Raw genomic sequence first — 25,814 nt, forward strand, 5'->3', positions numbered from 1 at the left:
TTTGCAGAGCTGAGATGGGAGGCCTCACTCTCCCTGGATAGCAGAAAGGGGATGGGATAGGGAGTTGTTGGGGGGGGCAGGGAAGGAGGGGAGGGAGAGGAACTGGGATTGATATATAAAACAAGCTTGTTTCTAATTTAAATTTTAAAAAAGGAAAAAAATGTAGTTCATCTTTGTCTGCCAAGAAGCAAAACTGAGGCTGTTATATAGGCACTTGCACTACAACTGCTTGAAAATATGAGCACTAGTCTTAGCCCAAGGCTGTTCAAAACCTGGGGCAACCTGGCTTTGACCCACAGCTTGCAGTTTTCCTATCCTTACTCTGAAACAGTAGTTTCCAAAGGTCTCTGATTACAGACACATGCCAGTAAAATTCTGATCACATTCCAAATAAATTTGTTCATTTTCTTTAGTTACAATTTTAGATATATAAAACATGTTGCTAATATATGTTTGGAACTTTACATAAAGCATGTAAAATATTATAATTTTATGTATGAAAATGAAAATGTGTATCTTAGTTAGGGTTTCTATTGTTGTGAAGTAGCACAATTACCATGACAACTCTTATAGAGAAAACCATTTAATTGAGGTGGTAGCTTACACTTCAGAGGTTCAGTCCATTATTATCATGGTGGGGAGCATGGTGGCATGCAGGCAGACTTGGGGCTGACTACATCTTGACCAGAAGGTAACAGGAAGTGGACTGAGTGTCACACTGGTGAAATTTGAGCGAAAGAAATCAAAGCCCATCCCTATAGTGACACACTTCCTCCAACAAGGTCACGCCTACTCCAACAAGGCCACACCTTCTCATAGGTACACCTCCCTTTAGGGACCTTTTTCTTTTCAACCACCACATTCTACTCCCTGGCCCCCAAAGACTTGTAGCCATATCATAATGCAAAAGTGGATTTACTCCTACTTCAAAAGTCTCCATGGTCTATCAGTCTCAACAGTGTTTAAAAGGCTGAAGTTCAAAGTCTCTTCTGAGATTCATGCAATCTCTTAACTGGAATCCCTCTAAAATCAAAATAAAAAAGCAGATCACATACTTCCAACACATAATACCACATTACCATTCCAAAATGGAGGGAAGCGAGCGTAGTGAGGAAATACTTAACCAAAGCAAGCCCAAAAACCAGCTGGGCAAACTCCACACTCCACATCTCCGTGTCTGATGTCAGAAGCTCTTCAGATCGCTGTGTTGACTGTAACACACTTCTTTCTCTTGGGCTGGATCTGCTCCCTGTTAGCAACTCTCCTCGGTAGGTATCCCATGACTCTGGCATCTCCAGCTTCTGGGGGTCTCCAAGGCAATCCAGGCTTCAACTTCACAGCTTTACACAATGACCTCTCTAGACCTCCAAGCAGGGACATTCCAGACCTCAGGGGCTTTCCTTAATCCTGGAATAAATTCCATAACCCAACTGTTCTATCTTTAACTCTACAGCCAGAACCATGTGGCTGAAGCTGCCAAGTTCTGTTGGAGCTGAAACATGGCCTCCTCAATTACATCTTCATCAGCTTTCTGTCCTTCACTGCCTGAGCTTGGCTGTCTTGAAACTTGTTTTGTAGAACAGACTGGCCTCAGAGATCTGCCAGTCTCTGCCTTCCCAGTGCTGAGATTAAAGGTGTGTACCGCCACACCTGTCTCCAAGTTTTTCTTTAATTCCATTGCACAAGTTGGAAACTTAACTGAGTGGCATCTTGCCCCGATGTCATCACTCCTTTTATTCCATTTCTTACTCTCTTCATCTCCTTGAACACAGAATTTAGCTACATTCCACTTCCTCGTACTCTTTTTCTCCTTAAGTTTTACATTTCGTAATTTACCCTGTCCAACTCGCTCCTTCTTGTTATAAATCTTCATTAGAGTTACCACTAACACACAACAGAGTGTATACTAGGCTGTTTTGAGATTTCTTCTGCCAATGGAATTAATCCAAAACTGCTTCACCTAAAGCACTCCACTGTTTTTATATCCCGAAGTACCAGAGTCCAAATTTTTCCAAACAAAAACATGGTAAGGCCTGTCACAGCAATACCCCAGTCCCTGCTACTAATGCCTGTCTTAGGGTTTCTCTTGTGAAGAGACACCATGACCACATCACCTCTTATAAAGAAAACATTTAATTGAGGTGGTGGCTTAGAGTTCAGAGGTTCAGACCTTTATCATCATGACAGGGAGCATGGCACTGTGCAGGCAGGCGTGGTGCTGGCTACATCTTGACCAGAAGGCAAAAGGAAGTAGACTGAGTGTAACCCTGCGTGTAGCTTGAGTAAAGGAGACTTCAAAGCCCATCCCCACAGTGACACATTTCCTCCATCAGGGCCATGCCTCCTAACAGTGCCACTCCCTTTGGGTATGTTTTCTTTCAAGCCACCACCATATATAAAGTTGTGATATTTTCTTTTTCTGTCCCAGGGTATCATTTTGAACAATTGTGATGCGCAGCGGCAAGTGTTTTAGAACAGGGTCTTTACAACTGTGTTAACAGCACTGTGTCAGAATCCCCAGAGCTGCATATAAAAATTAATATTCTCAGGCCCCGTCATTTAGACCAATGGAGTCTGGATTCTGGACTTGAAACTGAGCACTGTATATTTGCCAAACTCTGTCTGTGCGCTGGCATTTGAGAAACACTGGTATAGATTCAGGCGAGACACAGAATTACCTTTGGGACTTAGTATTAGATAAAAAGGAGGCAGAAGGAGTGATAGAGTGGGCCAGGAAGGCAGGAAGGAGCAAGAGAGAAGATGTTTCAGTTTTCCTATTCAATTTTTAAATAAAATATATAAAGACTGATTCAGAGAAAGGATGTGTACAATGGAATACTAATACAACATGGGTCATGACAATGAAAGCAACAAAGGAAAAAGGCTTATAAATTAGCTGAGTACTGTGAAACTTGTGCTGAAGACTATTTCTATAATTGAAAACAAGATTTTTCTCTGAGTTTCTTGGCATACAATATAAAACACAGGCACCATGGATTGTTCCATATTTATTGGCCAGTAAAAAGCTGCACAAGAGATCAAAAATTCCTACTATTCAGGAATTAATTGGACACATTTATTTAAAGGCACTGAGAACTTACAGGGTAATAACTTCAGCAGTGGTCTACAAAGGATGCTCCAATCATTTCCATGTTCACACTTACAGAGACAGGGGTTTGAATGAAGTTTGCAGACACTTGTTTTCTTGTTATAATTACTGCATATGGCTTCTCTGCTTGAAATGTAACAGCTATTCTGGTTTTCTCAGGGAGAGCCAGGCATTATGGGCCCTTTTGGAATGCCTGGACCATCAATTCCTGGACCAGCTGGGCCAAAGGTATACATTCTTGGGACTCTTTAAAATTGGAGTGGAAAATGCATATATGTTTTTATGTGGGTGATGATGATTCTAATAAGCTAGAAGTTTAGTTTGGGAAGATCCTCAAGTGATATTCAGCCAGATTTCACACCCCTGACACCAAGCTTGCATATTCCCTGTGCTCCCTCTCCCAACCCTTAGGCCTGACCACACATATGAGTGTCATTTCATTCACAGGAGAATCTACTAAAATCTACAATGGGAAAGTCTAGATGAAAATACACACTCAGTTTTAGGCATTCTTATATCTACATATTTGAGTCTAATTATCACATGGATTTTCCCAGACTCCTACAGAAATCTTTACTGACAGGCTTATTAACTCTTCATTTGAGTTTCTTGAATCTGTCTTAGGATGAGTTGGATAGATCAAACTCTTTATACACAGGCAGTCTATTTTCACTGTGCACTTCTGTAGTTCCTTGTGTAACCTAGAGCCTTGCCAATGTCATTTGAAATGGACAGGGTGATCGAGGAGGACCTGGGGTGCCTGGCCTTAAAGGAGAACCTGGGCTTTCCATTCGAGGACCAAAGGTATGGTTTATTTATGCTTCCTTTGTGCGTGCGAAGGTAGACTTTGGATTGGTTCATGGTGTAGGAGGCAGAGTCCATCACGGTTGGAAAATCATGGTGGCAGGAATTTGCCCTCATCTTGTCCAGTCAGGAAGCAGAGAAAGGAGAGTGCTGGTGGTCATTGAGCCTTTTTCTTCCCCCCTTTTTTAATCAAGTCCAGACCCTAGTGTATGGGATGGTGCCATCCCATTCTTCCTTCAGCAAGCTCTCCGGAAGCTCCCTCAAAGAGCCTCTCCCAGGTGATTCCAAATCTTGTCAGATTGGGAATCCGGACCCATTGCACTTACAGTTAGGTTAGAAGTAACAAAGTTACCACAGCTTCTGAAGACCTGGAGGGAGAAAACGCTTGCAATGCGTGTTCTGCCCTCTCTCCTCTGTGGTGAGTACCAGGGCCTAATAGCTTACAGCTGCTGGAAATACATCATTGGCTTAGAACAGAAATAAAGGCCAAGGGTAAAATTGAATTCTTTTTCTTTTAAGCATAAGCAGGGATCAGTTACTGTTACTTATTTGCTTGTTTTGTTGGCTGTCTCCTTGCACCATAGTGAGGGCAGAGATGACATCATATGTGGGAAAAAGTCTCATACAGGAATGGCCAGAGTTACATTAAATGTAGCTGGAACAGCTTAGCAAGCTGATTCTGGTAGTGACCAGTTTCCAATTAGGGATGTCCCTTCATCTGCCTCCCCATCACACTATGACTTTAAGAAATCATCTTGAGTTTGTGCTGGCAGCACATAGTGTTTTTGTAAATGGTCAAATAGTCTCCAATGGTGATCATTTTTGAAGCCAACCACATGAAATCAGACTCTTAGGATTGACAAGGTAAGACAGCTGTCACATTTGTGACTCTCAAACTAAATTTAACTTTCTCAGTGCTGAAACGGCCTGTTGCTTTTATCCTTCCCTAGTCTGTCATTTATTCCTTGGCAGAGTTAGTACCGATGGAGAGCTGGATCGAGGGCAGCATTTTGGGTTGGGATAATCATAGTTTGATCTCAGAGTTTGCTTGCATATAAAGGAAACATTTGAAGGTGCCATTTGCTTTTCCATTCTTGGAAAACAAAAGTTGGCCTGTTACTAGAGTTTCCACCTAATATAAAAATAATAGGTAAATGATCTAAAGCCCAAATAGCTCTTTTTTAAAGCAAGCGATGTGTGTAGACAAATTCTGTTAGCCATCATAGTAACAAAACACTGTGGTGCGTTGCAAAAACACCATTTTAGATATGTATTTAGTAAGTCTGTGAAATTAGTACATCTTCTAACTGATTCTTCAAGTTCTTTTCCTTCCTACGCTCCCATTTTACTCTACTTAGAAATTTCTTAGATTTTTCTTTGTAAGGGAATTATACATTTAATAGGACAAGAGTCATCTCTCCCTGACCTCTGTACAGGAGATAGATGGCTGCTAGTTAAAGTCACGGTGCCCGGGGTTCGCAGCAATTAGTCAGGAGGTGTCAGTCTGCAACTTAACCTGCTTGAATCTCCATTTGGGTGATTCAGTGCTCTGTAATTTCCAGAGGAGCACAGTAGACATAACTCAATGTGGTAGGCCCTTTATATTTGACAGTCTGCAGTCAAATCAGTTACATATTCCTTTTTAACCCCCCCCCATACAGTGCTTCCTTAATTTTCTCCTGTGAAGGTTTCTCCCTGATTTGTGGTACACTAGGCATTTGTACATTTTTTAGTTAAAATACTAACAACAGCTGTTTTCCAGTTCCCATGACCTACATAATAGTTCATATAGTCTTTACTTTGACACCACACATCCAGTGACATCAAATGAATAGGACTACTGAGGAGATAAGGAACTGCTGAATGTGTCAGGATATTCTCCTAAAGTTTCCTTTGCCTTCTCAAATCCATCTTTGGTTTTGTTTGTTTTTTTTTTCTTTTTGAGGCAGGGTTTCTCTGTATTGTTTTGGAGCCTGTCCTGGAACTCGCTTGGTAGACCAGGCTGGTCTCGAACTCAGAGATCCGCCTGCCTCTGCCTCCCGAGTGCTGGGATTAAAGGCGTGCGCCACCAACACCCGGCTTCAAATCCATCTTTGTTTTATTGAAAAGTGTTTAGCATAAGCTCCGCTAGATGGTTCATGTTTTTGTACCATGACTCAGTCTTGGGATTTTTGCAGGGTGTCCAGGGTCCTCGGGGACCAGTGGGTGCTCCAGGACTCAAAGGCGATGGCTATCCTGGTGTGTCTGTAAGTGTGGATGTGTCTTCTTTTTCATATAAATTGTTTTAAATTTGTGCATATTAAATATGCATAGTTGGGCTATAGTATGATAATTTGATACATGAATACAATGTAATGATCAAATTGGGATTAATTAGCATTTTCTGTTTTCTTAAAGATTTATCATTTCTTTGTTTTGGGAACGTTTGAACTCTTATCGTTCCCTATAAACTATACAATCAGTTGTAGCAATGATAAAGCCTTTCCTCCCTCCCTTCCTGTCTCCCTCCCTCCCTCCCTTCCCCCCTCTTCCCTCCACTTTTCTGAGCATTGCATACTACAAGGATGCTATGTTACCCTAGGGACCTAGAGGAATGCCAGGACCCCCTGGACCAATGGGCTTACGTGGTGTGGGAGACACTGGAGCAAAGGTAAGATTTTTAAAGCAGGTAACAATACTAGTTTCTAAGAAAGTACTTACAGGAAACCTTGGGAAATGTGATTAATTTTTATCTGAAACACTAGAAGAATCGTGATGTAGAAAATAATTACTGATTTCCTAGGCAACAGGCCCATGAAATATTGATTGGCTTCTTGGTTCTTGCACTGACTCTTTGGTAGCGACCCTCACACGTCCTTGCTTCTTCCTCTTCTGTACCAAGGTCTGGGTTCAGGTCAGAGCCTCTTCTCTCCCTTCATCCTGCTCTTCCCCTAGCTTGTCTCATCCTGTCCCATAGTTTTATGCCCTGTCTTTATGATGATGGTGTCCAAGTCTCTAGCCTTTCTTTCTTAAGCTTTTTCTCATGTATCTAATTTCTTATACAAATGACCTTTCAATTACTTTCAAACCAGTGTCCTTAATTCTTACCCTGATGCAGTAAAAGGCAGTGCTGCACAGCCCAAGAACTTAATCATCCTTTGGTCCTTTCTTGCCCACGGTCTTCAGAGTCCTGCCCTTTGCTTCATTCTAACAGTTTCATGTTCAGAACGCACCAGCAGTCTGCAACATTCTCTTCTGCAGCTTCCTTCAAGAAGACCACCACCATGCCTGGACCACCACCATGCCTGGGTACCAAGATGCCTCTTCACTGAGCTTCCCCCTTCCAAATAAGAGAACATTCCATTCCTTCTTAGAAGTACTCTGGTGGCTTCTCTGGCCTTGGAATGAAACTCAGCAACCTCCCCAGCCTTTGAGGCCCTCATGACCTGACACATCTGTTTTCCATTGCCCTGACAGCCAGTCACACTGGGATCCTCTCCCTGAAACTCTTTCATGCTTTCAGGGCCATGGATCTGTGTGTTAAGGACTCAGCCAAAGTTGCCCCCCAGAGTTCTCTTACAAAACATCACCACCGCCCTTTTACACATGTTTCATGTGTAGACTGGATCATTCTCTGGGATCGTTAGGCTTGTTCATTATCAATGGTGCTCTGTAGGTTCCGTGACATGTAAGGTTTCTTGGAGGCAGGTTCATTGCAGTCTCTTCTAAGCTCTGGATTCCAGAATTAAGTGTTATCACCCAGCTCTAAAATCTATTGAATGAATCATCAGGATTTTTATAGAGAGAAGTCCGTTTTTAACTATTCAGCTACTCACTTCTATTTTTCATGCTTCTAGGTCATTGCACAAAGATGATATTTGTTCAATGCTGTTAACCCTTTTTGTTGTTGTTTCTGCTACAGTAGTTAGCAGTGAGAATGCTTATGGACCACTCCCCTACTTTACAAGGTGCTCTTTTCTCCTGCCTGATCCAAGGAGAAAAAAAGATTAGATACATGGCCATAGCGACCATCTGTAAGAGGGATTTCCACATCTGCCCCAGTTGTAATTCTTGGGGTAATTGTGAGAATGCCAGTGAGAGGTGTCACTTCAGTGTCACATAATATGATATATGTAGAACTTGAGATGCTCTGATCAAAGTATAGGTGGGTTTGACTCAGATCTTTGAAGAAGCCTTAACGTTGTCAACAAACTGTATTCAGATGTTCAGGCATTTTTCATTAACATGTAGCATCTATCAAAACATTAAATTTTAATAAAGTAGAAGGATCTGTACATAAGTATCATTACTTCCTGCTCCAAGTGAAACATTGGTAAAGCCTTTTGTTATTATACTAAATATTTCCCAACAGGAAGCAGGAGCTTATTTCTGTTTAAAATAAGATATGAAATAAAATATGTTAAATAGATACTTGGCTGTATTTGTGTTGCAATGGAAGCATATGGCCATTTATATTTTCAAAGAGTAGCTGGTTATGAATATTTATAAATTATTATATTAAATTATTATGTTACTGCTTTATATTTAGTATTAATAACTATACTGATAAAAACATTTAAAGTTTAATTCTTGTGAATATTCCTCTCTCTCAGATGATTTAATATGTAGACTAAGGTATTTTCTGAGTGATTTTGTATATCACATTCCTGTAAAAATCTCATGCTTTCACATTTTTTCATTATTTTTTGGCAAAAATACCGAGAAAAGTGTTCTTACTTGCAAAATTTTATCCTACCTTTTTGATTTTAGAAGTAGCAAATGTGTTTCCAGAAGGCATTCTGTGAGTGAAACTCATCTTGGCCTCCAACTCACTTTCAGCAGTAGAGGGTGGGGGAGGACATGGCCAGAATCTCCCTGTTTCTGCTCATCTGCCTCCCTCCGAGTTGCCTTTCCCTCCTCTGCATTGCCTTCTGTTTCTTCTGTGCAGAATTATTAGCCACAAGAACTCCAGCTCAGAAGGAGATATTAGGAGCAAGAACTTATCTTAGAATCAAAGGAACTTTTCAACCATCGATTTGAAAATAAAGAAAAGTCTGGAAGCAAACGCTAGCTTTTAAATAACATCCAAATTCATCTCTCCTTTTGCATAGAGGCCCTAAGTCTCCATCTGGCCTTCCCTTCTGAAGAAGACGATGAAAGCACACATTTATACAAACACATACACAGACATAAATGAGGAAAGCAAAGGAGATATTTTGAAAAAGTTGACTTTGAGTTAACTTCATCCTTCCAATAGAGATCAAGTCATCAAAAATTGTCAATGAAAGACAACAAAAGCCTAGTACCCAAATATGTGACAAATTTTTCTGTTACTTTGAATTAAAATACCAGAGAAACTGTAAGTATCTAGAGGTGTGTGTGTTCACATTTATATCCAGACATGTTTTTCATTTAAACTTTGTGCAGAGTTAAAACCTTGGCCTTAAGGCATGAACTTGCAAAACAAATGTGTTTTGAAATGAGGAAACTATTAAGCTTGATGATTAATTTATGATGGTTTATGCGATATTTAGTGAAGGTCACATATGTTTAGCATATGACACAAACATTAGAATCAAAGTGTCTATGTTTTAAAACATATAAAAAGCAATGCCTGGCATCTAGCACCTTGTGGAACTCTGCTTTCCCCTAGTGGAAAATGTTTATAGACCATCAAATTTTGGCAAGAATTTCTGAGCTAATTCAAAATTCTTATAAAAATTTTCTAGGACCATAGTAGATGTAGGTTTTAAAGTCCACCGGGCAACACGCTGGGAAAGAACCAGCGCATTTGGTCTCTTGCTGAGTGAAGTTTTGTCCTGGTGTCTACAAGCACACTGATGGAAGTCATTCTCAGAGCCCCTGCCCATCCCTGCCTGTGTCCCTCCACTGGTGCCTTGAGAATAACGGGAGTCCTTGTCATTTGAAGACAGTTTTGAGCCACTTTCGTCTTTCTTTTAAGGACTGCAGCTAAGTAATTGCTCTCAGGTCTTTAGCTAAAAAGCCCTAAAGGGGCCTGTAGCTGAGAGAGAGCTGACCCTCAGGTAAGGCCCAATCTTAGAGTTTGTCTCTGGCCTTGCTGAAATAGAATACTGGGGTGGCTGTCTGAGCTCCTCAAGGACAAATTCATCTTGCCTGGTCCTCTTTGTTCTGTAAGTGCCAGGATAAACCAACATCTCACCCAAACCTGTGAAATGATTTCCTATACACCAATCCTTCAAAGCTAGCCTGGATTTGGAGACACTCCAAGGGCTTGCTTAGCTATCAAGTAGTTGAAATAACACACATGGACAGAGGATTACTAGATTGCTAATCATTCTCTGGATTATGATAATGGTTATAATTAGTATTTATAACCAAATATTTCTAAAGCATTGCATTTTGAACATTTCCCCTCTTTACAGAGAAGGATATTAATGATCAGAGGCTGAGCAGCTTGCCTCTTTGCATTGTAAACATATTATAGCTTGCATGTTTTTGTTTGGGAGGGAAACTATAATCTGACGAATGGCTGACTGAATGGAGGAGTAAGTCTGAAAAGAAAGAATGGCTTTCCAGCCCCTGGTACTCAGTGTCCCACGCTGTCCGTTCTCTGATTACCTTGTACAGTTTTGCATGTAACTGGATTGCTCTTATTTCTATTCTACCTTTTCTATGATCAAAACCTAGATTGTATAAACTGTAAAGAGAAGCACAAACACAACCCCAAAAGAGTTAAACATTTCTCCCAAGTCTTAAATATTGAGTATTGTAAATACATCCTTTATTTGACAAAAGTGGCCTATAATAGTAAATTAAAATGCAAGTCTATGTGAAATTCCACTGAGTATCATTATTCTAAAAATGTTCCCAGAGTCTGAATTGCTTCTCTGTTCTCTGCAGTGGCTCACATATGTGCATGCTACCACCGAATCTTGGCAGAATAGAGGGCCAATTCACAAAGAGATGCATTAGGAATCTGGGGCTTCCATCAGCAGCTGTGGACTGGACAAGGAACTCCATTTTGAACAGGCCAGACAAGAAGGGCCAGCCAAGGATGCAGAATTCGAGATAATGATATTAAAAATTCATGATTCCAAAGTAGACTAGAGACCCACTTCTCCCTAGTAGTCCCCGAATCCGGGGGAGGCAGGGTAGTGGAGTTGAATGGATAACGCATATGATCAAAATACGTGGTTATGAAATTTTCAAGAAATTAATACAATTATATTTGAAAATGTTAGGGAATGGGTCATAAGCTCAAAGCAGTAATAATTAAAGCCAGAAACGTGAAGTTTGAAGGGTAGGGAGTCTGACCTGAAGGTTTCTGAAAATGTCAAATTCAGGACCTGGGAAATTTGATGGGGCAACTTTTCAAGGCAATTCCTTGAATCCTTGAAAGCTGAGCTGACTCCAGGCTGCCCAGTACGTTAAATACTGCTTTCCTCTCTGCCTGCTGTTTTCTGGGGCTGCTTTCTTCTTCCCTGGAGCCTACATATTGCTGCAGATCCCGAAGGCAAACACTAAACCCTGAACATTCACTACCACATCGACATCTATACATTTGTGCTTCTAGTAATGAAGACTGTAGGAACTTCCTCTGGGAAAGAGGTGCAGTGAATATGTATAGCAGAGAGCCTTTTCTTCCCTTATTATGGGCAATATGGGTACCTTACTTGCATAATTTTGAACTCTACTGACTATGAAAGACTTGCCCTTTCCAGTGAGATTCTTGGCATCAGGAAATCATTTGCTCAGTTTCAATGAGCTGATTCTGAGAAAAGGAAGAAATTACCAGTAAGCATTACAGTTAGCAAAAACTAAGAGATACAAGAGTTTGAGGGTGGATATTAATGGTAGGGGGGCTGAAATTTAAAGCTGGGAAGACTTAAGAAAAGAAATGTGATAGAAATCTGAGAAGCTGTGCTTTCTCGAGCTTTCTTAATTGTTTCTGCATTCTCATAGTCATCATGATGGTAATTGTCACATTTCCCTGGTTGCATAATGGCCATCAGTGATAAGTGACAGAGATTTATGACAAACATTAGTCAATCAATCATCACACAACTCCTATCTAGGTGTCTGAACAAAGCCTCTAAAGTTTCCACTGACACTCTGACAACATGTGAGTATGATACATGAGTTACTAACCCATGACATCTGCTGACATCATTGTGGAAGCTGAAGACACTGTAGTTACAGCTTATTTAGAATTCAGAAAGAGAGAAGCATTAAACAGATGCTAATAATTGCTTTGACTTCTCCCTTATTTTAAAATTCATCCTTTCCCTGGCTTCATCATTTAATGGAATCTTCAGAGTGACATTCTTTGGATAATTCTTAAGACTGATGCTTATATAGTCTGTTAAAGAATGGCAGGAGCTTCATTGGCATAAACAAAGGAAGAGAAGATCAGTAAAGCCTTATTAAGGTATATGTGTGTGTAAAGTTAGTCTAGCAGGTTAAGTATCATCTAAAATATCTTATTTAAGTTTTATAAAGTTATAGGAAGCACAACAATGCACCATTTTTTCCTTCACTGCTGTCTCACAATCTTTGCCATTTGTCAGCCCCGTGACCTCAGCAGATCATTTCACCCCTCCCCACCCCTCATCTGTGATTTGTATGACATCTATTTCACAGGGTCACTCTGATAGAGGCATGAAGTGATGCACATAAGGCATTTAACATGAAAGCATCCTAATTAGCAACCATCATAGCATACATCACTCTGCTAAATCAAGTACATAGTAGGCTGGATGAAAAGAGACACAGAGGACTTGTCTAGGCCACTGCAAAGTTTGGGGTAAAAACCAGAGAATCAAGGAATGGCAATGAAGGAAGGGACGATAGGAAGGGAGGTCTTAGCCAGCTGGGCATTCATGCACACAGTGTGGGCCATTTACAACCCAGGAAGAATCTTTATAACTCAGGATGGTTTTTTTCTGCTTGAAAATATGACTGACCTGATGTAGGAGAAAGACTTTCACAGTCACAAGGCTCTGCATTAAATAGCAGCAGGAAGAAGGACTCTAGAGATGGTTACCCCTTTATATCTGGTTTTAGTAGATAAAAAGTGGGAGATAGAATCTGGGAGTCATACCTGGCTTTGAATTTCACCAAGCTATATAGGTTAGGACAAGTCATGTGTCCTCTGAAGCCTCCGTTTCCTTATTTATTTATTTATTTTTTGGTTTTTCGAGACAGGGTTTCTCTGTAGCTTTGGAGGCTGTCCTGGAACTCACTTTGTAGACCAGGCTGGCCTCGAACTCACAGAGATCCGACTGCCTCTGCCTCCCGAGTGCTGGGATTAAAGGCGTGTGCCACCAATGCCCGGCCCCGTTTCCTTATTTATCAAATGAAATAAGTTGATGTTCATAAGATTACTAAGATACTGACTGAAATGACTTTCTGCATAATAAACTTCACAAATGTTCATTGCTATTCATAATAATATTTTTATTGTAAGCTACAGAAAAAATTTACTGATGTGAGAAAACGGGGCACGTGGGAGTAGCTGCGGATTCTTTTTCTTCTGTGAAAAAAAAATAAAAGTCTCAGTTCATGCTTACTATCACCATCATGAGAACACGTCCATTTTTAAAGGGGTCAAAATTAACTGCTCTGGGACTAAAACCCTTGTTAGATCATTCATTCATGGGAACAGGTGTGTAGGTCATTCATTCTCAGGAATAAATGTGTAGTCAGTCTTGAACATGGCCATTTCCAGGGAAAATGAAAGAGGTGCCTCCCATCTAGAGTCCCTTTTGTGTACAAGGAGAAGCAGGAGGCCTTCTAAACAGCCCTTTCCTTGATGGAATCAAGGCAGATAATTGTAGGGTTTGGGCTATGGGATTACAAGGTTGGCGATGTGGTTACAAATAGAAACTCCAGAATTTACTTTTTTGTTCATTGTCTCCTAGTACAAGGGCTCCCTCTGCAGGCTCTAACACCCTCCAACGTTACATGGCCAGTTAATGACGTAGGCACCAGTCTTGTGCTGTGGCAGAAGCAGTAGCGTTGAGTGCGACCTGAGAGTCATACAATCCATGTCTTCCATGCCCCAGCTGTCAAGGTTTAACAGGGACTCTTGGCCCAAGGGACAAGAGACATAACACATTTATGATGTGTTTTCTCTGTCATCATGATAAGATGCTATTTCTCTCTATTTATAGCTCATTGGATTCCTGATATTGCTGTCTATAGAAAGTATATTGCACACACGTGTGTGCACTTGTACATGTTTTAATATTATCTGTTCTAGTTGAGAAGATACATTAACCAAAACCAGAGGAAAATACCATGAGTTAAGTAGTGGCATTCTTTCTTTAAAGAATGAAATTAAAAAAAAAAACCATGCCTTCATTTACAACCCTTTTTTAAAAAAAATTATATGACATTTGGTACATACCAACAATGCTTGAAACGTGCAAATTCTATCTGTGATGCTCATTATCTGCCAATGCACCAGTCCCCTTTGGCTGTTTTTAAAAAAATTATTTAAATTATGTAATCTTTTCCTACAACACTACAACAATACTGGCTCATGGTAATGGTGGGATTTTTATTGGATATTGTTCATGAATTTAAAACAATGTTATCAAAACCATTTATTGTAAACATTTAAAAAGTCACATGACACGACTTTCACATACTGATTATAGTTCTGTTATCAGTATGCAGTCTGTCTCCTTTCATCTGTATTCCCTATTTCTCTCCCCACTGCCTGTTTCTGAAATAATCCCCAGACACCATCCAAATAAAGATTTGATATTTATCTCTCAAATAAAAGAATTTCTTTTTCAAAACATAGCTGCAGAACTACTATAAAATCTAAACACACCAACAATTTTTTACTATAACAAATATCTAGTGTCCAAATTTTCCAGTTTGCCTCATGAATTTTTTATGATTGTTTTGTTCAAATGAGTTGGGTCTGAGTGATGCCCACACATTGCATTCGATTGAGGAACCTCTCAAGTCTCTTGAAACCAGCTTGTCCGTCCCTCAGTGTGTCCTTGTACTTCCTTCAGGCGTATGTTGTTTGTATTTGAGGCTTTTGCTAACGCTATCCTGCGTTCTCAGAGTGGTGACTCACGTATTTCTCTTCCTGTTTTTATAAGCTGACAGACCTATACCTATTCAAACTGTAGCCACTCCAGTTTTTCTAAGTCATGTCATTCACAAGTCAGGCAGTGTGTTCCACAGAGAAGGCACGAGGTGTCCAGCTACATCATGACTAAATTGTCTACCATATTCTGGGATGACAGAGGACATCAGCAACCCAGGAAAGGAAGCCATCAATCACATCTGTTTGACAACATATTTAGTGATTCTAAGTAAAACCTGTATAGCTGCATTTGCTGGTGTTCTCTTTTGTTGGTTGGTATTAGAACCCTAACAGATAAAGCCCCATCCCTTTTAAGCAGCAGAGAGCAGATCAGCGAGGTGTAGCTGGAGGCCCTCACACAGTGCAGACACCCCCTTTATGGGTGTTTCAGAGGGTCTCAAGAAAGGTGAGACCATAGAAATGTGTCTGACTCAGACTGCTCGTGCTCTCTGCTTCAAGCTCTTTGTGTGAGATTGAGCCCTGGAGCTGGGAGGAACTTGGAGTCACTCAGGGATGACAATCAGTAGAAGAGAGGTGTTGAAGAGATAGTTAGTACCCAGGGCCTCAGAAGCACCCTTGAGATGGAGCTGTGTTGTGTGGACTATCGTGAGGAAACTTGAACAAATGTCTACTCATCCCCGGGAGAGCACGATGACAGAAATGAAGAAATTATTCCACTCAAGTGCAGTTTGGAGCACCAGTGAGCTCAATAGGAATCAAACTTTCAGAAGGGTGAATGAAGAGTTGTTTGCAGGAGCCTGGGAAACTTGTGGATGACTACACCACTGAAGAAAAAAAAAAATATCTTCCAGCAACCATGGCATGGACTGTCCATAAATCCTTTGGAAAAATGAGGAGAAATGAGCCAGTAAAAATGTGAGCTGTATGACCTGAACAAGGGGGAGCTCTTGGACCTCAGACTGATGGCTCAGAGGCCACCATGGGACTGATCCAGACCTCCTGAATGTGGGTGTCAGTGAGGAGGCCTAGGCAATCTATGCGGCCTTGGGTAGTAGATCAGTATTTATCCCTGGCATACAAATGGACTTTGGGTGCCTATCCCGCAATGAGGGATGCTCTCCCAGCCTGGACTCTTGTTGGAGGGCCTAGGCCCTGCCCTGAATGAAATGACAGACTCTGGAGATCCACCATGGGAGGGCCTCACCTTCCCTGGGGAATGGAGTGGGCATTGGATGGGGTGGGGGTTGGGGAGGCCTGGTAGGAGGGGCAGGGAAGGAGGGGAGGGAGAGAGAGCTGGGATTGACATGTGAAGCAAGCTTGTTTCTAATTTAAATTAAAAAGGGGTAAAAATAAGAAAAAAACTAGTAACCAAATCATTTAAAACTATTCCAATTAGAAAATGGATGTATAAAAACCAAACAAAAAATGTGACCTGTAAAGGTATGTATATTATTTTAATTATATACTGAAACATTGTAGAAAGACAAAGAACAGATAGTTCTAAAACCTGATTCTGAATCTTCTTTAAAAAAAAAAAACTTTAACAATTAAATTGTATATATAGTGCTTTGCCTGCATGTGAGCCTGTGCTCCATGTATTTGCCTGGTGCTTCCAGAGGCCTGAAGAGTGTGTCAGATCTCCTGGAGCAGAAGTTGCAGACAATTGTGAACTGTCATGTGGGTGCTGGGAACTAAACCTGGCTCCTCTGGAAGACCAACTTGTGTGTTCTTAAATGCTGAAACACTCCCTGGATCCTCCTTTTTTTTAATTCGTAATTTTATAGAAGCATGCCTCTTCATAGGATTCCTCCATCCACAAACCAGGGATTTTACACTAAAATTTAGTTTACAACTGTCTTCACAATTCAATTTTAGAATATTTCCCATAGGAACCCTCATGCTTATTTATGATCAATTCATGTTCTTAATCCTGGCCTCAGGCAACTACTAGTGTATTTCTGTTTCTACAGTTTTATTTTCTTCTGAACTTTCAATAATTGGAATCCTGCAGTATTCCAGTATCTGTCATGAAGAGCATTGTTTTTGAGGGGTGTTCATATTATAGCACGAATCCATAAGTTTGTTTCTTGCAGGGTTTTGTCTATTTATTCACCAGATGATGGACATTGGGTCCTTTCTGGGTTTGAGCTATTTTGAGTAATTCTGCTAAGGACTTACATTTTCCTGGCTTTGGGTGTAATGTGCTCTTATTTTCCTTAAATGGATTTAGCAGTGAAATCATTGGGTTGGTGGCACATATATGTTGGGGTTTTGGAGAAACTCAGAAGGTTACTGCTTCTCCACCTCTGCTCAGCCCAGTCTCTTAGGAAAGCAGCTGGACAGAGTTGCAGAGCTTTGGTCGTGTCCTCTTTAATTAAAGCAGGTTTGTCTTGATCTGACACTAACCAAGTGGTTACCCTCTCCTAGGCCTTATGAATCACTCTCTCATTTCACTCCAATCCATATGAGGTGTAGATATTATTCTCCACATGTCTGATGAAGTTACTGAAGTTCAGAAGATTTAAATGAGTCAGCATGGTAATAGGGGATTGCCTGAGCATGAAATGGTATCAACCCGAACATTCCTAACATTATCTTGGCATACAGAAATTGAAGAATGGAGAGGATTTTGTGTCTTCTTGACAATGCCATCTCAGGAAGATCTGATACCAGCCTTAAAGCATCATGCCTTGGAGAAAGGGCAAGATCGTTATAGAATTTACCACATGGTCATATTCACTACTGCGGCCCAAGTGTCAACCCCCAAGTCAAATAGCCTTATTTTAGTTGAGGAAATAATAGAAGAGGGTCATTCGGGATGTGGCCCTAGCTCCTCGTGGCCTCTTTTTATCCTTATATTTCCTTTCCTCCTCTGTCAAAAAAGCAATAATTAGGTTTCCAAATTCCAGAGATGCAAGTTCTGAAAGAAGCACACGTTAATTCTGCCAAGAAGTTAATTAGCTGATGAATTTGAAACGGAACCCTTTATCAGGAAAGGGCACACACGTGACGAGAAGAGAGTGAAGAGAGTGCATAATGTCAAAACAGCAAGCTGATTTAGGTGAAATGGGCTCAATGAATTTCTCAGGAAAATTCAAGGGACTTCAAAATTTGTAAATGGTATTTAAAACGTGTGTTTAACATGAAAAATTATACATGTTTTTAAATTGGTAACTTGGCATTCATTATGTATTTTCAGGGAGAGCCAGGGGTCAGAGGCCCTCCAGGTCCTCCTGGGCCTCGGGGCATTGGAACCCAAGGACCAAAGGTGAGTCCTCGGTCTCTGATACATGTGAGCATCAGGTGCCAGATAGGATATCCCTAATTGGAAAACCTTGAACAAGAAATGCACAGCTTGTCCACAAATGGCGAATCCATAGCTGACTCCATGAAATGAGTAATGATCAAAATTCTGGTGCCTTCAGGCGTCCATAGTGCCTGTGAAGCATTTTGTGTTTTGACATGGCTCCCATCTCCAAAGGAAGCATCATATACAGACAAGTCTTCCAAAATTTGTTAAAACTCAATTCTGAAACACTTGTCACTCCAAGCATTTCTAAGAAGGGACAACCAAGCTTTGACAACAGCTCCTTCATATGAAGTCTTTGTTTTGTTGTTGGCTTAGTTTTTTCTGGATTATTGACGAAATCTTTGTTCATATCATGTGACCTTCAGTATCTTTAAACCACTTGCTTCCCTTACAAAATCAGAAAGCCAACTTCTCTCAACACAATTGAGAGAACTATAGTTGCAAAGTGTTCTAAATATTTCCAGGTTTCTCAGAAGCTGTTCTACCTCATCAAGAAACAAATTCTAGCTGGATATAGTGGTATACACCTCTAGTCCTAGCACTTGAGTCAGAGGCAGGAGGATTCCTAATTCGAGGCCTACCTGTGCTACATACCAAGCTCAAGTCCATCCTGAGCTACATATATATAAGGAAAAAAGTTACATCTTTGGCCAGATTTTTTTTGGGGGGGTGGCCTTTTAATAGGTCACTGGCTAATGTATGTACTGTATAGTATATCTCCACCTGCTGTGTCAGAACTTGGTGCAAAGATCAAACTTCATTGTCCCCATAGAAAGTGGCTTCTTTCAGTGTCCCTTTTCTTTATTTCTACGTATCACTTGCTTGTCTCCTCTAGTTTGGTACTTATCGGTTCTTTACTTCTTCAAATCTAGTGTTTCTCACTGAGGAGATTTTGTCCTCCTCTCCAGAGATGCTAATGGGGGCGCTTAAACAATATCACTACTGGGACATTTTGGGCCATCTCAGCTGAAGATGATACTGACATTTACTGGATAAAGTTCAGGAGAGCTGTTACACAGCCTCTGATGAACAAGACGGCTTGCCCAAACACAGAGTGATCTCCATCAAAATGTCAGCAGTCCTGAGATTGGGATGCTCCTCTAATTGTTCATTCATTTATTCAAGAAATATGGTTTATTTGTTTAAAAAGTGAAGCAAGGAAGTTTACATCGTGTTTATGGGTAAACCAGTGCCAATGAGCCACACACCACAAATTCAGATTTTAAATAAGTTTAGTCACATGCAAATTTCATGTGAAATTAAATCCTGTTACTAGAGAAGAGGGCAGAAATAATTCTTGAGCCATGAACTTTGTTGAGGATCCAGCCTCACCAGAATTCTTAGTTCATTCCTTTTTCTTCCTTGACTATCATGGGTCACTGTACATACATGAAGATTCCCTTAAGGTGACAAAGTCATCATCAGGGAAAATTTGGATCCATTTTTTTCATTATCACCCTTAATTTTAGTTTTAAAATATTTTTTGCAATGAGAAAACAAACATCCTTACAACTTGAGAAAAAGAAAGCTCTTGTAATGGCAAGAAAAACAAACAAAACAAAATCCCCTGACTTATTTAATAACTAATTCCCTCTTCTCAAAGTGTGTGCTGTTCAGGATTGATTTACCATCTCTTGGGATATGTATAGGTAAGCTACCTTATTGTGAAATTTCTTCGAGCTTTAATATGGTCATGACAAAACTTCAGTTGGTTATTCCGCACATTTGAAGATTATAGCACTTGGTGATGTCACAAAACCTTAGTCTGTGTGTGGATACTGATGTTTGTGCATGTTTGTGTGTATACAATCTCACTGTGTGCTGTTGTGTGTGTGTATATATATATATATGTATCTTTATGTATATGCAAGCACATGTTTGCCTGTGTGTGTGTGTGTGTGTGTGTGTGTGCGCGCGCGCGCGCGCGCATGCCAGAGTCCTAGATGCCATTCCTCAGAGACGTTCTACTTTGCTTTAGAGACAGGGTCACTCATTGACTTTAACTCACTGATTTTTGCCCTGTTGAGCCCCAGTTCTGAGGTTACAAGTACCATGCCCTGCTTTTTCATTTGGGTGCTGGGAACCAAACTCAAGTTTTCATGCTTACATGGGGGACACTTTATGAACTGAGCTGTTTGCCAGCCCTTCCACTGACTCTAACAGTATTCCCAGTGAACTGGAATTCCATATTAAAAGTGCGCAGCCTGTTCAAGCCTGCATAGAATCTGGCATTAGTGGCCTTTGAACTTGGTGTGGGCAGCCTGGAGTGGGGACATCTAGGTTTGCCAAGCAGAAGTCCCTGGCCTTTCTTCCTGTTTCCTTCAAGCTGCTCTTCCCTGCCTCTTTACCTACACTTGGGTTATGTTGAAAAGTCTGTTTGTAAGCAATTCGAGTGGCCTAGGAATGTTTAGATCAACATAGCCTTAATGAAATTGGAACTATCTTACAGCAAGAGAATCCTAATCACCTTATGTGATTGGCTTATGTAAGAATGAAGCCAAGAGCAATAATATGTTCATTTTTTTCCCTCCATAACCTTTCTATACTTTGTTGTCAATTTTTCTCTCTCTTCACAGGGTGATATTGGGCAAAAGGGCCTGCCTGGCCCTCCTGGTCCCCCCGGTTATGGACCACAAGGAATTAAGGTAAGTGAACCTGATTGTGCTGGAATCATCTCTCAAATCAGTAGGGTAATGAGGAAAAGAATGGGTGGTTTCATTACAAAATACAGATTTAGTGAGAGTGTCACAGTTAAAACTGCATCCAGGATTCAGAGACAACACCCAGAAGTGTAGAAATGGTACAAGTACAGTCTTTTTGGAAACATTAACCATTATACACATTGCTCGGTGAAGCATTGAAGGGTTCAGTGGTTTGAGAACCTTTGGAATCTCACATAACAGTGTGTTCTCATCCCCCTCGAAGCTCTTGCACCTGCTTCAGCTGCGGGCTCTCTTTCCAACCCTAGAGATAGGACATGGGGGAGGTGGGACATTAGGTGGGATGTGAAGGCACACGGAGTGGGCTGTGGGGCTTGGATTAGCAGGACTTGTAGTTCTAGCTTGCGATGGAAGCATTAGGAGCCCCTGGGATAATATTTGTACCCTACCATAGAGGATGGAAACTTAAACTCTACATCAGAGCTTGGGAACTTTCTAAGCCCTCCAGGTGTTTCTCCCAAGCAGCCTTGAGTGGCCACTACTGCTCTTGGTCTTTACTGCAGGAGTTCACAGCCAGCTGCTTCCTACTTTGTACTTGCTCAGGGGTAATGAGTTTATCAAATAAGGCGGAATTCTCAGGGTTTCCTTTATCTAAGTAGGAAAAATGTCAGTAATTACATACTAATTGCTGTGCGATTTCAAACGCTCCCTTTTCTATTTCTAATATGTTGAGTTTGTAAATGGTACCACCTCAATACCTATCCTTCTTCCTGCAATAAATCAGTACTTATTTATTGCCCCATGAAAGAGAGTAATTGCTAATCTACAACTATAGATAATTGAACTTCATTCTAAATGTGGAAACCTTTAAAACAGTTGTTCTCAACTTTCCTAATGCGTCAGCTTTTTAATACGGTTTCTCATGTTGTGAAGAGTCCCAACCATATAATTATTTTTGTTGAGACTTCATAACTGTAATTTTACTACTATTATGAATCATAATGTAAATATCTGAGTTTTCCAATGGCCTTAGGCAACTCATGTGAATGGGCCTTTTGACCTACAAAGGGGTCACCACCCACAGGTTAAGAACTGCTGACTTAAGCTCTTTCAAAATAGCCCAACTTAGTAAATAGGAGACAGAAGGTACCTAAAATAAATATGAACGCCCTGTGTTAAATTTAAACCACGTACTTCTGTATAACATGAGCTAAATAAAGAGAAAAAGAATCATTGAACTGGTGTTAATCTTTCAATCCAAACACGATCCTGAAGTTTGCAGGACAGGTCTTTTAAGTAACAGTTATTCATCTGCCAGGCTGAATTTCTAAGCAAAGATAGACTAACATACTATTGATAACTTGCAGGCACAGGAAATTAGAGTGGAACTCCACGTATTCATAAACTACACCACTCCACTACCCCATCCTTAAATTCTGTGCTTGAAAGATGGTAATTTCCTATGGAAGTTTTTACAAGAATTTTTGAAAGAAATTGTGGCCTGGAGAGATGGCACAGTAGTTAAGAGTGGTGGCTTCTCTTCCAGAGGACCTGGATTAAATTCCTAGCACCCACTTAGTGGCTTATAACTATCTAACTCCAGTTCCAAGGGATCCAGCTGTCCTCCATAGGCACTGCAAGCATTCTGTGCACAGACACGCAGCAGAACACCCGTATGTATAAAATAAAAAGGATTTAAAGATGAGATAAAAGGAAGAAATAAATATAATCACACGTCTGGTCTTGTCAACAACATGAGCTCAGTTGCCATGTGCTGTGAGCCTACCCTGCACTTCTAAATCCAGTGTCATTTTTCTCCCTTCGGTTATCTGGAATTTACTTCCTGTATTCACACTGGAGCAACCTGGGTTGTATTCAATTAATTCTTCTCACCAACCATGACTCATCTGGCTCTGGGCCCTTCACATCTACCCTGAGTGAAACTAGGTCACAGTGCCTGGCATGACATGGATCAAACTCCAAACCCCCACATTCCACACTTAGCCCATCTCCACAACAGGGAGAGAACTCAAAGACAGAGTTGGCATTTGAAGACTACATAATAAGTGACATTTTAGTTTTTTATGGCCATTTCTTGATACCGTTCTCTCATCTTTCTAAGGACAGATGGGTCAATGAAGCTTGCACCTTTGGTCCCACCTGCCCAAAGGCCCTGATGAGACCTCAGTCAACACTGGGGTGTGAACTACATCCTGCTTTCCATAGGGAAGATAGGACCAAGCCTGCGACCATAGAATAACGTCATTGTGTCATTGTGAAGCTGGGATGTTGACTTCTTAGTCATGAGGTGGTAGGACATTCCAGTTGGGAAAGCCAAGCAAGGAGCAGACAAAGGCGGCTCTCCCAAGCACTTCATTCTACTCAGGGGATGGTCTTCCTTGTCGAATCTGCCTCAGGGTCCTAACCAGTCAGACATTCTCTTAGCGCTGTTTCTCAGAGGATCAGTGGGTCTTAACAGTCCTTGCTGACTTAAAAGCACTTCTGAAGTAGTTTTGTGCACTGAGTTCTGCTTTAACTTTTCCTAGATACATATCATTTGTTCACGGAGACAACGCACCTCTGCTGCTGTCGTCAACTCTTCACTTAGGCTTGGGCAGGAATGATCCGGCCCAGGTGGTGGACTTCCTGTACACTGTGCTTGGGCGGGGTGTCAGGCTGGCAGGTTTCTTATCAACATTGAAACATTAACTTAGTGACTTGCTGGGGAATTTGGTGAATGCTGTCTGACAGAGGCCCCAGTGTCTGCAGAGATGACAAGTAGTAATTATTGCAGTGCTCACACTGTCACCAGGCTAACAGACACCCACTAGGATGTCTAGGAATTGTAAATGAAGGGGACCCAGTCAACAGTGGTGGAAATTCAACCAACCTGAGCAATGAGATACAAACTTTGCATTTTACTTCTCTACTTCCTGAATGTGCACTTTAGTTCCCTTATCTGAGTAATGTGGATGATAATAGTATTGTCTCCTAAACTTTCTGTGAAGTATAATTGAAATGAAACGCCCCAGGAGGAACAATGCATTTGTTTACATGTGTGGTATATGTTTTCAGTTATTCATAACCATCCATCCCTGCTTCCCTTCCTTTTCTGCCAAGTGCATCATGGCATTCACGTTAGATTCAGAATGGATAATCTGAGTTCTGTGTCCTGTGTGTCTTCAGCAGTAGGGACTCACCTTCAAGCTCTGAGGAGCAACCAATGGCAGCAGCCATAGTCTACATTGTCTTGGGAGTCCCGTAGCCTTTAATGCTAAAAGTTCCCTAGTGTTTGAACTTAAAAATTTTCTTTCCACTTCTGTAAGCAAATAAGCAGCAGTATGGAAAGTAAAGAATAAAATCAAGCTGGTGATGGTACTGTCACTGCATTCAATTTTCATTTATTTCAGAAATTAATTAGAAATAGTAAATAGCACCGTTAACTTGGTATAGGTGTGTGCCTGTGTGTGTGTGTGTGTGTGTGTGTGCTCGCTCGTGCATGCACGTGTGTACTTGTCTTTGGATTAATCTAGGATACTTACCCTTACTGTTAATTTTGAATTCATACTCTAATTCCCCTACACAGAAGTAAAAACCACAGAAGCCCCTGCGTCCTGATACATGCCTGTAATTACATACAGCACTCAGACCACTGGGACAGGTGAATTGAGAGTCTGAGGACAGCCTCAGCCAACTAGTGAAATCACGTCAAATGAAAAACAGGCTAAGTGTCATTGTTGCCAGACTTCAGTATTTGGGGATTATACCTGCCAAACAACCGCTGGCAAGGGAGGAAGGCCCTAAAAGTTGATCCTGGTAATGAGAGTTCACACATCGCATTTTCATGTTGAAGACATTACCGCATCTTCATAGTGTTAAAAGTGCTTCCTAAATTAAACAGAAGATAGTCATATAAACAACAAGCCAGCTCCATCTGGGTAGCATTTTGTGGGTTGCTGACATCGGGAGTGCTGCTGGTGGTCAGTGGGATTGGCTCTGAACCCTTTGTGGTTTTCACGAGCTAGTTCACAGCATGCCTTGTTCTTTTGGCCAAATCCTTTTTATTCTGTTTAGCCAATGAGGTAAGAGCCCCTCCCCCTCCCCTCTTCCTCTCTCCTCCCTTCCTCCCCCCTTTCTTCTCTTCTAAATCTGATTATTAGGTGATTTTTTTTTCTGTCTCCTTCCTTTCCTTTCCCCTTTTCCTATCTAGATTTTAAGACAGTGTCTTATTCAGTCCAGGCTGACCTTGAGCTCCCAGTACAGCCGCAGATGGCCTTAAAGTTTGAATCCTCCTGTCTCTACCTCCCCGGTGCTGAAGTACAGGCCAGAAGCAGCTGACACCACACATTTTCCTTCTGCAGTGGCCAGAGATAAGTATTGGATCCCCGGTTATTGGGTATCCTCCGTGGATGCAATAAGCCAAATTAGACCGAATTAGTAAATGCAAATTTAATAAACAGAGAAAAGTAAAGCAGAGCACTCCCGGGTGACTCTGGGGAGGCAGGAGAGAGAGCAGGTGGCAGGTCTGGTGACTGGGTCTTAAATGGCCTGTAGGCAAGGTCTTGATCAGCTGGGGGGGGGGCATGACCCTTGACACTTGGCAGGCTTTCTGAGGGGTGGGGTCTAGAAGGGGTAGAGTGAAAACTGAGCAGAGAGTCCCAGCGTCCTGTTCTCCAGGTCAGAGCTGGGAAGACAGTTTTGAGTTCTCCTGTTGGTGGGGCCTAAGTTCTTGCTGCAGCTCATGGGTTTTTGTTTCTGTTTTTTGCCTGTATGCTGTAAACAAGGCTCTGGGACATGACCTGTGACCATCACCAATTTGCTTACCTGCTACCACACTCCTTACACTGCCGTGAACTTTAAAAGTCAAACCCCTAAGTACATTTTGTCAAAGTTAATATGACA

The 25,814-nt window shown here is 41.2% G+C and overlaps 1 protein-coding gene across 2 annotated transcripts in view; it reads left to right on the top strand.

The window, feature by feature from the left end:
* Positions 1-25,814, top strand: part of Col28a1 (collagen type XXVIII alpha 1 chain) — a 185,542-nt gene that overhangs the window by 110,232 nt on the left and 49,496 nt on the right. For both annotated transcript variants that reach the window (XM_040728558.1, XM_040728559.1), the window contains 6 exons: positions 3,269-3,337; positions 3,845-3,913; positions 6,091-6,159; positions 6,495-6,563; positions 18,142-18,210; positions 20,829-20,897. In XM_040728558.1, the coding sequence (XP_040584492.1) occupies positions 3,269-3,337; positions 3,845-3,913; positions 6,091-6,159; positions 6,495-6,563; positions 18,142-18,210; positions 20,829-20,897 (414 nt within the window). The remainder of the gene's footprint in view (positions 1-3,268; positions 3,338-3,844; positions 3,914-6,090; positions 6,160-6,494; positions 6,564-18,141; positions 18,211-20,828; positions 20,898-25,814) is intronic.

The sequence above is a fragment of the Mesocricetus auratus genome, unplaced genomic scaffold (genome assembly GCF_017639785.1).
Source record: "Mesocricetus auratus isolate SY011 unplaced genomic scaffold, BCM_Maur_2.0 Super-Scaffold_100019, whole genome shotgun sequence".
NCBI classification, from domain to species: domain Eukaryota; kingdom Metazoa; phylum Chordata; class Mammalia; order Rodentia; family Cricetidae; genus Mesocricetus; species Mesocricetus auratus.